The sequence below is a fragment of the Mauremys mutica genome, chromosome 1 (assembly GCF_020497125.1).
Source record: "Mauremys mutica isolate MM-2020 ecotype Southern chromosome 1, ASM2049712v1, whole genome shotgun sequence".
In the NCBI taxonomy this organism is placed as follows: Eukaryota; Metazoa; Chordata; order Testudines; family Geoemydidae; genus Mauremys; species Mauremys mutica.
Window position 1 is genome coordinate 322,531,943 of NC_059072.1, and position 15,162 is coordinate 322,547,104.

Here is a 15,162-nt window from a genome sequence, read left to right on the forward strand (position 1 = left end):
GCTCATGGACATATGTAGAGTGGCCACGTGGAGTTCTGTGCACATCTTTTCAGCACACTACACCTTAGTGCAGGACTCCACGGCGGATGCCTCCTTTGGCATGTCTGTTCTCCAGACGACCATTCCATCCTCCTGTTCACACCCTTCTCCAACTTAGGTATTGCATGTTAATCACCCTCAGTGGAATTCAGCAGGGACTATCACTCGAAGAAGAAGAGGAAGTTACTTGCCTGTAACTGGAGGGTCTTCGAGATATGTGGTCTCTATCTGTATTTGTCTTGCTGCCCTCTTTCCTCTCTGCTATGGATTGGTCAAATTTGCGGTGGAGAAAGAACTGAAGATGTGTTCTGTCTGCTGTTCCCTTTATTTTATTGGATGGAAACACGAGGCGGGCCAAAGCACATGGGACAGTGTACACTACTTTCAAATTCTCTGACTCCAGATGCATGGTGCTCATGTATAACCCCTCAGTGGAATACAGATAGGGACCACACATCTCAAAGAACCTCCAGTTACAGGTAAGTAACCTCCTCTTATAAGTGAAGTCGTGGGTTTGTCACGGAGGTCATGGAAGTCATGGATTCTGTGATTTTCCGTGACTGCTGTGACTTCTGCTCAGGCAGCCCCTGTGCCAGGTGCACTGGCTGCTGCTGGGGCAGTCTCGGGCCACCGCACCCCACTCCTCAGTTGCAGAGTTTGGGTGTGGGAGGGGACATGGGGTTGGGGCATTGGATGGGGTGAGGTGGGCTCTGGGTGGTGCTTACCTGGGAGTTCCCCAGAAGCAATAACATCCCCATCATTCAGCTGCTTGGGGGAGGTGTTTTTGCTGATACAGACTAACATGGATACCACTCTGAAACCTATTCAGTAGGGGTTTCTCTCCTCTTCCTTATTTGTATTTCCTAACCCTACTAATGTTGGGGTGACCTTCTCCTAGAAGTTACTATATTAATTATCTTAACTTATTATCATGTACGTCAGTTCGTTGCTATGGCACTCTTGTAGTCAGACATCTGAAGATGTTCCCATCCTAAAATATCCAAAAGCTGGTGTTGGCTCATGTTACTGTGTCTGGCTGGTGTCATTATGGACAAACTTCCTCCTTAAACACTTTATTCCCAGTTCCCCAAAACTTAGGGGTGACTGTTAGGCCATTTATCTGTGTCAAAGTTAATCGGCCTCAAGCCTTGTGCTAACAGCTGTCTTACAGGATCCAGTCTTGTGGGTTCCTTGCATTATTGCTGAATAAAATAAATGCTAAAGCAAGCTCTTGGGCTACAACACGGAGGGCTGACTTAATGTTGCACAGGGCTTAATTCTGGCATTTCCTAACTTCTGAGTGCTTGACCTTGCAACCAGAATGTTCTTTTAATGTAGTCTTTTGTGTGTAATTTCCTAGGTTTTTGAAAAAGTGAACTAAAAACCCATATTTCCACCATGGTGCAATCATATTGATGCCCACATGGTTCATCAGCAGGGTCAGAACCTTTTCATCCACAGTAAAGATTTCTGTCACTTGAGCTAATGGAGTAACTGATAGCAATGATTAGGGGTCTTCCATATGAGGAGAGATTAGAAAAACTAGGACTGTTCATCTTGGAAAAGAGATGACTAAAGGAGGATATGACAGAGGTCTTAAAAATCATGAATAGTGTGGAGAAAGTAAATATGGAAGTGTTATTTACTCATTCACATAACACAAGAGCTGGGGTCGCCTAATGAAATTAATAGGCAACAGGTTTAAAACTACCATAAGGAAGTACTTCTTCATACAACACACAGTCAACCTGTGGAACTCTTGCCATGGGATATTGTGAAATCCAAAAGTATAATTTGGTTAAAAAAAAATTAGATAAATTCATGGAGGCTAGGTCCACCAGTGGGGTAATTTAGCCAGGATGCTCAGGGATGCAGCCTATTCATTGGGTGTTTCTAAACCCTCAACTGCCAGAAGCTGGGACTGGACAATGGATCATTCAAAATTGCCCTGTTCTTTTAATTCCGTCTGAATCATCGGTCACTGTCCACTGTTAAAAGACAAGATACTGAGCTAGATGGACCATTAGTGTGACTCAGTATGACTTCCTTAGTAAGGAAGGCCCTGAAGCTGTCACTTGCCAACCCCAACAGGGTCTGTAAAACCCATTGTGTTGGTTACTGGAGTACGTTGAAGATTTGCCCCTACGTCCTCAACACTGTAATTCAGTGGTGAATTCTACCAGTGTCCTGTCAAATAAGGTGTAGTTCCTCTGAATCATGGAGCCATATTTGTGTCAAGTGTAACCTGATTGACATCTCAAGCACTGCGAACTGTACTCTTGAATGAGTCATATTCTCAAGACAATCTAATATTCGTTGGCATTGATAGATTAGGTTTTTGACCTGAGAAGTTAGCAAGAAATGTTAATCAGCCTAACATTTTCCTTCAGCTATATCACTTAGGTTGTTTCAGTTGATTTTGTGGTGCCCTCAGTGAAGTAAGCAGTATCCCAGTGTATGATAGGAAGCATCTGAACTGATTCTGTCCAAAAGATTTGCAGGGCAGCTATGTGGAATTCTTTAAACACATTCTTTAAGCATTATTGCTAAGATGCAGCCTCTAGGCAAGAATCCAGGCTTTCTATCTTGACCTTACAAAACCTCTTCTCAGGATAGAAGCCCTCAAACTCTCCTGCCCCCTAGTCAATTTACTTCATCTTGGAGCTGTCAGTATTGTTTTATGAATATCTTATACTTCTGTATAAAACAAAAAAGTCTCTGTCTACATCAGCTGGCTGTTGCAGCTTCTTGTTCTTAAATTTTGTTTTATAGAGACATTCCTGAAGCTTTCAAGGTCCTTGAATAGTGATCTATTATTCTCTTTAGAAAAAAGAATTTTTCTATACTGTTCTATAAAGATAGACATCATTATAGATCAACCTCTTCCCCACATAGTTGAGAAATCTGTAATTGTTGCCTATTATTCTATTCCTTTTTATATACTTATGCACATTATTTCACAAATTGCTTGTAAAAGGAATAGTAGTTAGAACACCAAGGTGTGACTGCTTTCCATTGTGTGGACTGGTGCATGTTCCTTGCTGGAAGCAACAGCTTTAGAATTTTGAGTTTCAAAAGTGCAGCTTGGTCACAGGCCAGAGTCTGAATCCAAGAATGTTGATACTTTCTGATGTACATCTTCAGAGAACAACTATTACACATAATTAATTCACTTTTATCTGAAGGCTGGACTAGCTTTTAATGTGAGTTAATACATTGACACTGCTTGTCAAAGACCTATATGGTTTAGGTCTCTAGGTACATGATAGTCTACCTTTCTCTACCTTGTACTACCATAATAGTAAAAACCAAGTAGGATCCTCTTGCTTATATTACCTTGATTTGAACATCAGAGGATGGAAGTAGAGTGTACTTGGGTAAGACCTTGGTTCTGGAATTTCCTTTCCCTACAGATCTGAAGCAGGCAAGGTGTGTTGACTTTTGGAGCAAGATATAAGAGCCTTCTGTTTTCACATACTTTTGTCTAAGAGGGTTAATTGTGCCATATACATATGGTTTATTGTGTGGTGGGAGCTTTTATGGCATTGGCACCTCGCATTGAGTGAATTTTAAAAAATAATTTTGTGCAACCCAGGATTCACATGATGAGTACAGTATAAATCTAAAAAAAAATCCAGTAACAGAATAACCAATTGCTTTTTCTTTGTATATTTTTAGGCCGCTTTGGCCAAACAACTCCACCGCTTGTTGATTTTCTTAAAGACATTTTAAGAAGATATCCAGAAGGAGGACAAATTCTGAAGGTATAAAATAAATTGTACTTATTGTTAAGTAAATATACCCCACAGATTAATGTTGTTTTAAACATTGTGAAATATGCTGTATATTGTTTCACTTCATGAGATGTTTATTCTGATATAAGTACATATATCTTTCCATAATTTTCCATTTTGAGGGCAGTGTCAGGTGAGTTGTTGTTTTTTAGTTTGTGGCCTATTCTTTTTGCTCATTACAAAAGAACTGTGTATTTTGTAAAAAAACATGAACAGAAACAATTGATTTTTATTGGATACTTCACTTCATAATTATTTCATGATGATTACTGAAACAAAAAGCATCACAATGCATCTTATGTTAGGTGGCCAACTGAACCTTTAAAATTTGCTTGTTACATAAATATTCTTTGCCATTGCATGTTGCAACAAATAAAATAGTAATATGAATAGAACTTAGTTTAAGTTACATTGCTTTTCTTGAATACTGTATCTGAGTAATTCCAAAAATTGCTGGTCTCCCCTCTCCACAGTGTTGATATAACTTGGAAGATTTATTATATTAATTTTTATTCTGAAACCTGTGATATTCTCTGATTACCTAAACCATGTCCTCCTGTTTAACCATCTGTCTCTCTCTTTAATGTATCATGACAGTACTATAAAGTAACACTGTTTAGATTATAAGCACTTTTAAGCACTTCAGAGCAGTGATTTTGTCTGTATTTTTATTTTTCTAGCACAGTTTTGGGGCAATACAAATAATAATGAGTCCATCAGTTCCATAGGAGCAGAAAAATATTTCTAGTAAAGAATTGAGTTGCAATAACAAGATACATGGATAGTTGTCTCTGGATGTTTAAAAATGAAAATAGTGCTCATTAAAGGTGTTGCATATTGCCAGCTCTGGAGACTGCAGGCTTATCTCTCTCCAAGGGTTAGAGTATAAAGCAGGGTCTCAAACTCCCGGCCCGTGGGCCATCTGCAGCCTGAGAGCCTCCCCAATGTGGCCCGTGGGGCTCGAGCAGTTTTGTGGCCAGGTCTCTCCCTTGGCCCCACCTGCCACCCCTGGGCGTCTGCCTGCTCGCTCCAGTGGCTGCTGGCCCCTCCCTGCGGCCCAGGGGCGGGATGGGGCGGGGCTGTGCCTCCGCATGCTGCCCCCGCCCCAAGTGCCCCTGCGGCCAATGGGACGCTGCAGAGGTGGTACCTGGGGGCAGAAGTGTGCGGAGGCCCCCCGGTCCACCCCACTTTGGAGCCCCAGGTAAGCGCTGCACCCTCAACCCCCTCCCAGAGCCTGCACCCCCACCTGCTCCCCACATACCCCCTCCTGCCCCCAAACTCCCTCCCAGAGCCTGCACCCCCTCCCCACACTCCCCCAGCCCCCAAACTCCCTCCCAGAGCCTGCACCCCAGACCCTCCCCGACCCAAACTCCCTCCGAGAGCCCAAGCTCTCACCCCTTCTGCACCCAAGCTCCCTCCCAGAGCTTGCACCCGAATCCCCTACCCCAGACCACCTCCCCCACCCAAACTCTGTCCCAGAACCTTAGGCAGGTGGGGGGTGGAGTTTTTTGGGGTGGCGGGTTCTGGGCAGCATGAGTGACATTGGCCTGCTGGGAGGATTTGACAACTGGCACTGGCCCTAAGGTAAATTGAGTTTGAGACCCCTGATATAAAGGAAAAAAAAACTATAGTCCTTGGCCTACATTACCAAACTTTTGGGATATGTCAGATAAAATGATTAGCAGTGGAACAGCCAACAGTTTTATTACTTATATTGTTATCACTAGGTTTCAGATTTCCCACCTTGTTAAGAAGAATGGGGCAATTAGAGCTTTTTTCCTCTCTGCAGACTTCATAAGACATCACCACATTGAAAAGTTTCCTTTGCAACCATAAAGGCTAGAAACATTTTTATTTATTTACTTACTTTTTTATTTCTGTTAAGTGAAATCTTAAATTGTGAAAGAACCTGATCAGAGCAATAGAGAAGATATATAGGTGATCCATTTCTGTAGCACACACTGTCCCAGTAGTGCGTCTAGGAGGAGGCCCTGACAAACATGTGTTCTGTAGCACACACTGTCCCAGTAGTGCTTCTAGGAGGAGGCCCTGACAAACGTGTGTTCTGTAGCACACACTGTCCCAGTAGTGCTTCTAGGAGGAGGCCCTGACAAACGTGTGTGTGTGTTTGTTTGTTTGTTTTAGGGGTTAAATTCCAGTATCAGAGTCCCAGCTGTGAATATTCTAAACTGAAGCTCTCAGGTGCCTGTGATCTGAGTTAGGTTCGGAAAGTTTTTGTCTATTCTCACAATGGGAGGAGAGAGGCAAGGTTTACTGCCCAGAAGCCAGGGCAGGAAGTTCTAGACCTGCCCTGTGTGTGCTGATTTGTTTGCAGAATGTTAAGGAAGTATTGACAGAAACTTCGCTGCTTTTATTTTGATTTAAGAGTTGGGAATTCTTTAAATACACAGTATCGAAATGAAACAAGCCAAAAAATGTAGTGGTTTCTTAGGAAGTGCCTTGGAAGGAATGGTATACTGCAACTATTCAAATAGATACTATAATTATTATTCTAATAATGATAGTAGTAATGTGTGTAGGAGTTTGATGATCTCTCTGTATCTTCCTGCACCATTGTTGATGATGATTATTATGAGAGCAACTAAGCAACACATGCAGCGATTCTGTTGATACATTACTATTTGCTGAACTGTGACTATTTCTCTTTCTTCTCCATCTCTCTGACTGTCTTTTAGCATGCACTTGTTGTAGTGTTGACATTAGCAAGAAGTAGTCTATGCTGTTTTTATTTAAGTTTGCCATTTGCACATATGTGGAACAGATGGGTTGTTAGAATGAAAAGTAGAGAGATTGTCTAACATCTAACTTCCTTCAAGACTGTGGTAAACATGGTTTCTTCTTCAAGTGCTTGTTCATGTCAATTCCAATCAGGTGTGTGCATGCGTATGTTCACGGCAGCCTTAGGATTTTCCCCAGCAATATCCGTCGGGTCGGCCTGGGTGCCCCCTGGAGTCGCATCTTCATGGAGCTCGATATAGGGCCCTGCCAACCCACCAACCCCTCAGTTCCTTCTTACTGCCGGTGATGGTTAGCTGGAACATCCCTTGCTCTTGTCTTGACAAGCACTTTGGCAGTGCCTGTGTATATAGCCCTTACAAGTAGTTAGTTTCGTGTTAGTTTAGATTAATTAGAGTTAGTTTTAAAGTTTTCTTTGGGAGGGTTCCTCCTCATCGCTCTCCCGGCATCGGGGCATGCTGCGGTCTCCAGGTTTCAAAACCTGCAAGGTCTGCTGCAAGTGTATGCTTAGAAATGATCCACACACTTTGTGTTTGAAGTGTTTAGAGGAGATCTGTAAGGGGTTTCACACCAGGACGTTGAAGGACAGGGATCAAGACCTGAAAAGCCTTCTGATGGAGGCTGCGCTCCATCCCCAGTCTGACCCTGGGTCAGTGGATCCTGCGCTGAACACCTCCTCCTCAATGCGGAGCACCCCGGCGCCGTCGGCATGTGAATCGGTGCCGGGGAAAGACTCTCCTAAAGACCCCTGGCACTGCCATGGCCTAAAAGAGAAACTTGAAGAAAAGATCTTTTGGTGCCTAGAAATGTATTTGATGGTCCAATAAACATAATGCATTATCTAAGGCCCTGCAAACACTTACATATGTGCTAAACCAGGGGTTCTCAAACTGGGGGTCGGGCCCCCTCAGATAGTCAAGAAGTTATTACATGGGAGTTGCGAGCTGTCAGTCTCCACCCCAAACCTTGCTTTGCATCCAGCATTTATAATGGTGTTAAATATATAAAAACGTGTTTTTAATTTATAAGGGGAGTTCGCACTCAGAGGCTTGCGAAAGGGGTCACCAGTAAAAAAGTTTGAGAACTACTGTGCTAAACTTTACTACTATGAGTAGTCCCTCCAAATGTAAGCATGTACATGAGTGTTTGCAGGATTAGGTCCTAATATACTGATACTCACACTGTTAGAATTTTTCTGTCGATTTCTGTTAGTAATGCTCTTTTGACTATATTGTCCTTTATAATAAGCCTTTTGCTTAGTAATTTAACAGTGCTGCAGCTAATTGTCACTTCCATATTATCTTGGATTGTATGAAAAGTCAAGTATGTAAATAGAAACATAGTCCTAATCACATATTGTAGAAAACCAAATATAGAAAAATAAAAATTACATTACTCATGTTTGGATGGTGGTGCAGGTCTAGGGAAAGGAGGTGCCTCAGAGTCCTATATTCTTCCTCACCTCCTTCATCCCTCAATTATTATGATTGCTCATATGTTGAAAAGTGAGCTGGATGTTGCTCCCTTTAAAGACAGTAGTTGCTGCTCTGAACGGAGCTGGAGAGAGGGGCTGCTGCAGAATAATACATGGGACTCCATACCTCCGATATCCCCCAACCCAGAGCTCAACACAATGCCCCTGCATTGCTTCTTGCTTGATTCCAGTCTGAAAGTTACAGTGTGATCTTATCCCCTTCTTCATATGTTGCATTACTGCTAGACTGCTGTGTTAATCCAGATTGTGATAGTTTAATAAGGTAAAAAATTATAATTTGACATTTTAAAAATTGTGTTTGAGTATGATAGTTGCCCTCTAAAATAAAATTCAGAAATGTCTATTTTAATTTAAGCGAATTGGAGAAAATCACACTTGTTGAAAATATATTGAAAAATTTTTTAGACAATGACCTATAATTATTTTCTATATTCAAGTTTGGAAGCCATAAGTTTAATATTAAAGTTAGGGTGAAACATAAAATTATTGTAATAACTTGGAGGTTATTTTGCTCTCAGGAACTGATCCAGAATGCAGAAGATGCTGGTGCCACAGAGGTTAGGTTTTTGTATGATGAGACTCAATATGGAACAGAATCTCTCTGGTCGAAGGACATGGCACAATACCAGGGTAAGTATATAATTTTTAGCTCATGTTCTCTAATATGTGTGTGTGAGTCCCAATGGTTCAGTAGTCTGTCATTTATGCCCTGTAGGGCACACATTGAATCCATGCACTCAAGGGCAGAATTTGACCCTTATGAACAACTGTTCAAATTTGGGTACAGCATATACTTTGCACAAATCCAATAGATAAGTGGGCCAATAACCAATCTGCATACACAAATTAAGCCTACTAGTAATCTACAATCTTAGTGCTTTAGGCTTAGGTATCTCAGGAAGAGTTAGTGATAAGTATTTGTATGGGAGTCATTCAGGGGAAATCCCAAGGTGTTGAAAGAAGTGATAGTGTTGGTAAATCATTAGTTTTACTTTCCCAGTACCCCAGCATGATAGTAGGACGCACTGGGTTGAAAATGACAACATTCTTAATGAAATCCAGGAAATGCTAGTAGTTACCTTAAAAAAAAAGAGTGGGGGGACAGCCTTTCAGAGAATTTTTAGTTAAATATAAAAGCTACCTCTACTGAAACTGCAACAAGCGTGATTCTTTGCAGTTCCTCAGATAAATACTTAATTACAATGTGAAATTCTTTTGTACTCGTGTCTCAAGTTAGTGGTAATATACTTCTGACAATTGGTGTTTCTTTTTTTTTTTTTTATCCTTCAGCCAGAATGAGGCCCTGTGTTTTTCTGTGGGCTAGGTAGAATGGGAGGAGGGCACTTGAGGTTAAAAAAAAAAAAGAGATCTGTGAAGGAGTTTGACTGGTAGGTGAACAACAGGTAGGACTAGAGAAGCACTGTTATATGAATGACAGGTTGGGGGAATTGTACTGTAACTTTTGCCATATTGCATATTTGTTTGTATATATCTGCTTTTCTCGCCTTTTAGACTGTACACAGTTTAGGGCATGACCTTCTATTTTTGGACAGTTCCTAATACTGTGGGACCCCAACCAATGTCTTTAAGTGCTCCTAGAATACAAATAATAATAAGACAATAGTGCTTCGTAGATTTCAAGTTGGAATCTGAGAATAACTTGCAGGTTGGATCTAAGAAGTCTCACTGAGATCTGACAAAATGGCTGAGGCAAAATACTCTGAACTAGCATTTGTATAGTCTTGTATACTGGCATCACAGATCTGAGAAGTTTCTGAAGAGCTGTTCGTGTTTGGGGCACATGAATACCATCTCATGACTGAATAATTGGAGCTGAGATTATAAAAGAGCAGCCCAAACTGCCTAAATTCCCTAAGGTCTTTAATGTCTTAGTATTATACCTGAAGTCTCATTCTTACCTGGGGGAAGCTAGACTCCATACCTTAGAAGTCAAAAGTGCTTTTTGTTTTTATTTAGATAGTGCTAGTTCACTTAAGAAATTACCTAGATTTTTTAAGCTTTGGGGATTGATTTAAAGGGCATGCAATTTCCATAAAATGGCTCTTTAAGTGGATTAGTCTGAGCATTGGGATGGTATACATTAGCTAGGTTGAAAATACTTGAGAGTGGGCTTATTTTGGAATATTGTGAAGGTTGCATATTAGAATCATAGAATATCAGGGTTGGACGGGACCTCAGAAGGTCATCTAGTCCAACCCCTTGGGAGAAGAAATACTTTGGCACCAACATTAGTGTCAGTGATAATATTGGCATCAGGTGGTCTTGAAGGCAAAGGTCCCTGGTATGAGCCTGGCTCCAAAGGGACAGTTGAGAGGAGGCTTCTCTCAGAAGAGATGGAGCAGTCTCCCATTGAAGAATATACTGATAGTACGTTCCCTGAAGACCAAATTGGGTGTTCTTTAGTCTCTTGCCCAACGACAAAAAAAAAATTCCAGGAGCACATGGGGAGAATGGCTAATATCCTACAGTTTATAGCTACATAGATTCTAGGACTGGAAGGGACCTCAAGAGGTCATCAAGTCCAGTCCCCTGCCCTCATGGCAGGACCAAATACTGTCTAGACCATCCCTGATAGACATTTGTCTAACCTACTCTTAAATATTTCTAGAGATGGAGATTCCACAACCTCCCTAGGCAATTTATTCCAGTGTTTAACCACCCTGACAGTTAGGAACTTTTTCCTAATGTCCAACCTAAACCTCCCTTGCTGCAGTTTAAGCCCATTGCTTCTTGTTCTATCCTTAGAGGCTAAGGTGAACAAGTTTTCTCCCTCCTCCTTATGACACCCTTTTAGATACCTGAAAACTGCTATCATGTCCCCTCTTAGTCTTCTTTTTTCCAAACTAAACAAACCCAATTCTTTCAGCCTTCCTTCATAGGTCATGTTCTGTAGACCTTTAATCATTCTTGTTGCTCTTCTCTGGACCCTCTCCAATTTCTCCACATCTTTCTTGAAATGCAGTGCCCAAAACTGGACACAATACTCCAGTTGAGGCCTAACCAGCACAGAGTAGAGCAGAAGAATGACTTCTCGTGTCTTGCTCACAACACATCTGTTAATGCATCTGTCACGGAGTCTTCGGGCGATGCTCTGGAACTGCTCCCCACAAAGCCAGTCAGGACTTTGGGGAGCCGCCTCTTCCTTGGAGCAGACTGTTTTCAGGGCAAGAAGCTCACACGGCTTCACCTTCCTGGGTCTGACCTTGGAGCATTCAGCATATGCCCCTCCATGCGCTTCCCACAGTGAGTCCGCCCAGGTGGGGTCCTGGGGAAGCCGGAGGGTTCTGCACGCACCCCCACTTCGCAGTCAGATGTGACTCTTAGCCAGCCAGTAAAACAGAGGTTTATTAGATGACAGGAACACAGTCTAAAACAGAGCTTGTAGTCTCTTTCCCGGGCCAGGAGGTCACCTGATCTCTTTGTTCACCTTTAGCCATCTCCTTGCAGAGAGGGAAGGGCCCAGGCCATTTGTTGCCAGGAGACATAGTGTCAGCCATTTATGCACACTGGAGACTTAAGAAATGCATAGGGGAAACTGAGGCACCCACACAGTATTCAGAGGAAACATTAAGAACAGTCCCACTTCGTCACAGCATCCCAGAATCATGTTTGCTTTTTTTGCAACAGCATCACACTGTTGACTCATATTTAGCTTGTGGTCCACTATAACCCCTAGATCCCTTTCTGCCGTACTCCTTTCTAGGCAGTCTCTTCCCATTCTGTATGTGTGAAACTGATTGTTCCTTCCTAAGTGGAGCACTTTGCATTTGTCTTTATTAAACTTCATCTTGTTTTCCTCAGACCATTTCTCCAGTTTGTCCAGATCATTTTGAATTATGACCCTATCTTCCAAAGCAGTTGCAGTTCCAAATCCTCCCAGTTTGGTATCATCTACAAACTTAATAAGTGTACTTTCTATGCCAATATCTAAGTCGTTGATGAATATATTGAACAGAGCCGGTCCCAAAACAGACCCCTGCGGAACCCCACTTGTTATACCTTTCCAGCAGGATTGGCAATCATTAATAACTAATCTCCGAATACGGTTATCCAGCCAGTTAGGCACCCACATTAGAGTAGCCCCATCTAAGTTGTATTTGCCCAATTTATTGATAATATTATGCGAGACCATATCAAATGCCTTACTAAAGTCTAAGATATACCACATCCACCACTTCTCCCTTATCCACAAGACTCGTTATCCTATCAAAGAAAGCTATCAGATTGGTTTGACATGATTTGTTCTTTACAAATCCATGCTGGCTATTCCCTATCACCTTACCACCTTCCAAGTGTTTGCAGATGATTTCCTTAATTACTTGCTACATTATCTTCCCTGGCACAGAAGTTAAACTAACTGGTTTGTAGTTTCCCTGGGTTGTTTTTATTTCCCTTTTTATAGATGGGCACTATATTTGCCCTTTTCCAGTCTTCTGGAATCTCTCTCCTGTCTCCCATGATTTTCCAAAGATAATAGCTAGAGTCTCAGATACCTCCTCTGTTAGCTCCTTGAGTATTCTAGGATGCATTTCACCAGGCCCTGGTGACTTGCAGGCATCTAACTTTTCTAAGTGATTTTTAATTGTTCTTTTTTATTTTATCTTCTAAACCTACCCCCTTCCCATTAGCATTCACTATGTTAGGCATTCCTTCAGACTTCTCGGTGAAGACTGAAACAAAGAAGTCATTAAGCATCTCTGCCATTTCCAAGTTTCCTCTTACTGTTTCTCCCTCCTCACTGAGCAGTGGGCCTACCCTGTCCTTGGTCTTCCTCTTGCTTCTAATTTATTGATAAAAAGTCTTCTTGTTTCCCTTTATTCCTGTAGCTAGTTTGAGCTTATTTTGTGCCTTTGCCTTTCTAATCTTGCCCCTGCACTCCTGTGTTGTTTGCCTATATTCATCCTTTGTAATTTGTCCTAGTTTCCATTTTTTATATGACTCCTTTTTATTTTTTAGATCATGCAAGATCTCGTGGTTAAGCCAAGGTGGTCTTATGCCACATTTTCTATCTTTTCTACTCAGCGGAATAGCTTGCTTTTGGGCCCTTAATAGTGTGTCCCTTTGAAAAACTGCCAACTCTCCTCAGTTGTTTTTCCCCTCAGTCTTGATTCCCATGGGACCTTACCTATCAGCTCTCTGAGCTTACCAAAATCTGCCTTCCTGAAATCTTTTGTTACTGACTGGGGTTTTAGCACCAGAAACACCTTGTGTCCTTTTTGACATTATGGAATGGCAGACAAAGGGCGAGGTTGTTTTCCTTAATTTCCAGGTTTACTCAGTCAAATAGAAGATGTTTGACTCTTTCCAGTGTTGTCCCCACCATTATCAGAGAGAACCAGTTGTATGTATCTCATGTCCTTGGAAGGTTATCACTTTTTATTGTAGTACCCCTCTGCTGATTCCATACTAGTCTGTGAAGCCTAGAAACTCTCCAACAGTAGCAGGGTGTCCGTGACTGTTATCTTGGGTAGAGAATGGCATAAAGAGGATGCTATTGGGAGAAAAACATATTCCTCTGCTTCTTTGGCTTCTGAATGGCAAATTATCTCACTGTTATGGACTGTTATGTCCAGATATAGCTGTGCTTTTAATCCTATGCTGGACTCTTTACTGGATGACGGGAAGCAGCTAACAGCTTTGTTGTTGAGAGTAGAACATTAGTCAGATATACGCTCAGAGTATTTTGGCACCTCAGACTCTACTGACAGAGCTATGGCCACTAGTGTAGTTCTAAGGTTGTATTCGTGGCTCAGATCATCAGGGCTGGCACTAAAATCACAAACATCAATAGAGGATCTCTCCTTGGAGGGTTCAGTTCTTTACAGTGATAAGACAGATGGGACTCTAGAAAGAATCAAGATCAGAAGGGTTAAGCCTGATCCTTAGGGTTTTCCCAGGCATCTTCTTCAAAAATGAGATTTTTTTCTACTTCCCTCTGATAGCACAGACAGTCCTGTCTGTGCAGCAGTAACAGAGAACACAGTCTCAGAGGACATGCTAGCCTTTTGCCACTGTTGGGTCTGCTCCTGCTTAAAGACCACAATACAGAAGCAGGATCCCTCCCTGCATATTCTCTGAGAAACAGCAATTTTATTGGAATGCTATAGAGCCATGAGTCTCTCTCTGGAATTAAAACCATGTCTCTCATTGTTTGACAATGCGTGGTGTGAGATTACCTTGGATTATTGGGTGTTAGAGTCCATTGGAGATGGTTACTCAATCCAGTTTCACACCAGGTCACCTCACTTTCCAGTTCCCTCTCTCTGGGGACCCCTCTGATGAGAGACTCCTCTGGAAGGAAATAATCTCTCTTCTGTAAAAGGAGGCTATAGAGGATGTTTCCCTCCAGCACCAAAGGAAGCGATTATATTCTAAATATTTTCTAATATTCAAGAGGGAATATTGTCTGAGACTCGTCCTGGACCCAAACAGTATTGTTACAGTCTAGAAGGAATTTTACCTGGAAGCATCACAAACTAAAGTGGACAAGGCTTTTGTGTTGGGTAAAGGATACAGGCTTAGCCGTGTATTGGCCAGAAGCCCCTGCAATTTTAGCATTTCTCTTTCATTTAAAATCACAGAGTTTAGCAGCACCTTCCCTAAAAGTGGATCTAGCAGCTATATCTGCCTATCACATGTTGATTAAACACAAGCCTCTATTCTCTCACTTCAAAGTCTCCAGGTTTCTCAAGGGAATGACTAATGTGTTTCCCATTGTTAGAGGTCCTTTTTCAGACCGCAACTTGAAGCTGCTTTTAACAATGTTAATGGGCCTACCCTCTGAGTTCCTGTCTTGAGCTTCCTTAGAACAGCATTTGTAATGTCAATTACCTCTGTTTGAGAGGATTAGTGAGCTCATTGCCTTCATGACTTCTCCACCTATTCCAGCTTTATGCCTAAGAATTTCATCTGTCACAGTATGTCTTCCTCCCTGTTTTCTTCCCCAGACCTCATGCCCATCCACAAGAGATCTGTTTACACTCTTGCCTGGACAGGACTAAGCCCTTTAGAAAATCTAATAGACTGTTGCCTACAGGGAAAGGTATAAGGTCCAAT

General features: G+C 41.9%; 1 protein-coding gene across 1 annotated transcript in view; it reads left to right on the forward strand.

Annotated features, from left to right (window-relative positions):
- SACS (sacsin molecular chaperone) overlaps positions 1-15,162 on the forward strand; it is a 237,851-nt gene that overhangs the window by 169,920 nt on the left and 52,769 nt on the right. Inside the window, exons 10-11 of the mRNA XM_045017418.1 lie at positions 3,718-3,803; positions 8,604-8,715. Coding sequence (XP_044873353.1) covers positions 3,718-3,803; positions 8,604-8,715 — 198 coding nt within the window. The remainder of the gene's footprint in view (positions 1-3,717; positions 3,804-8,603; positions 8,716-15,162) is intronic.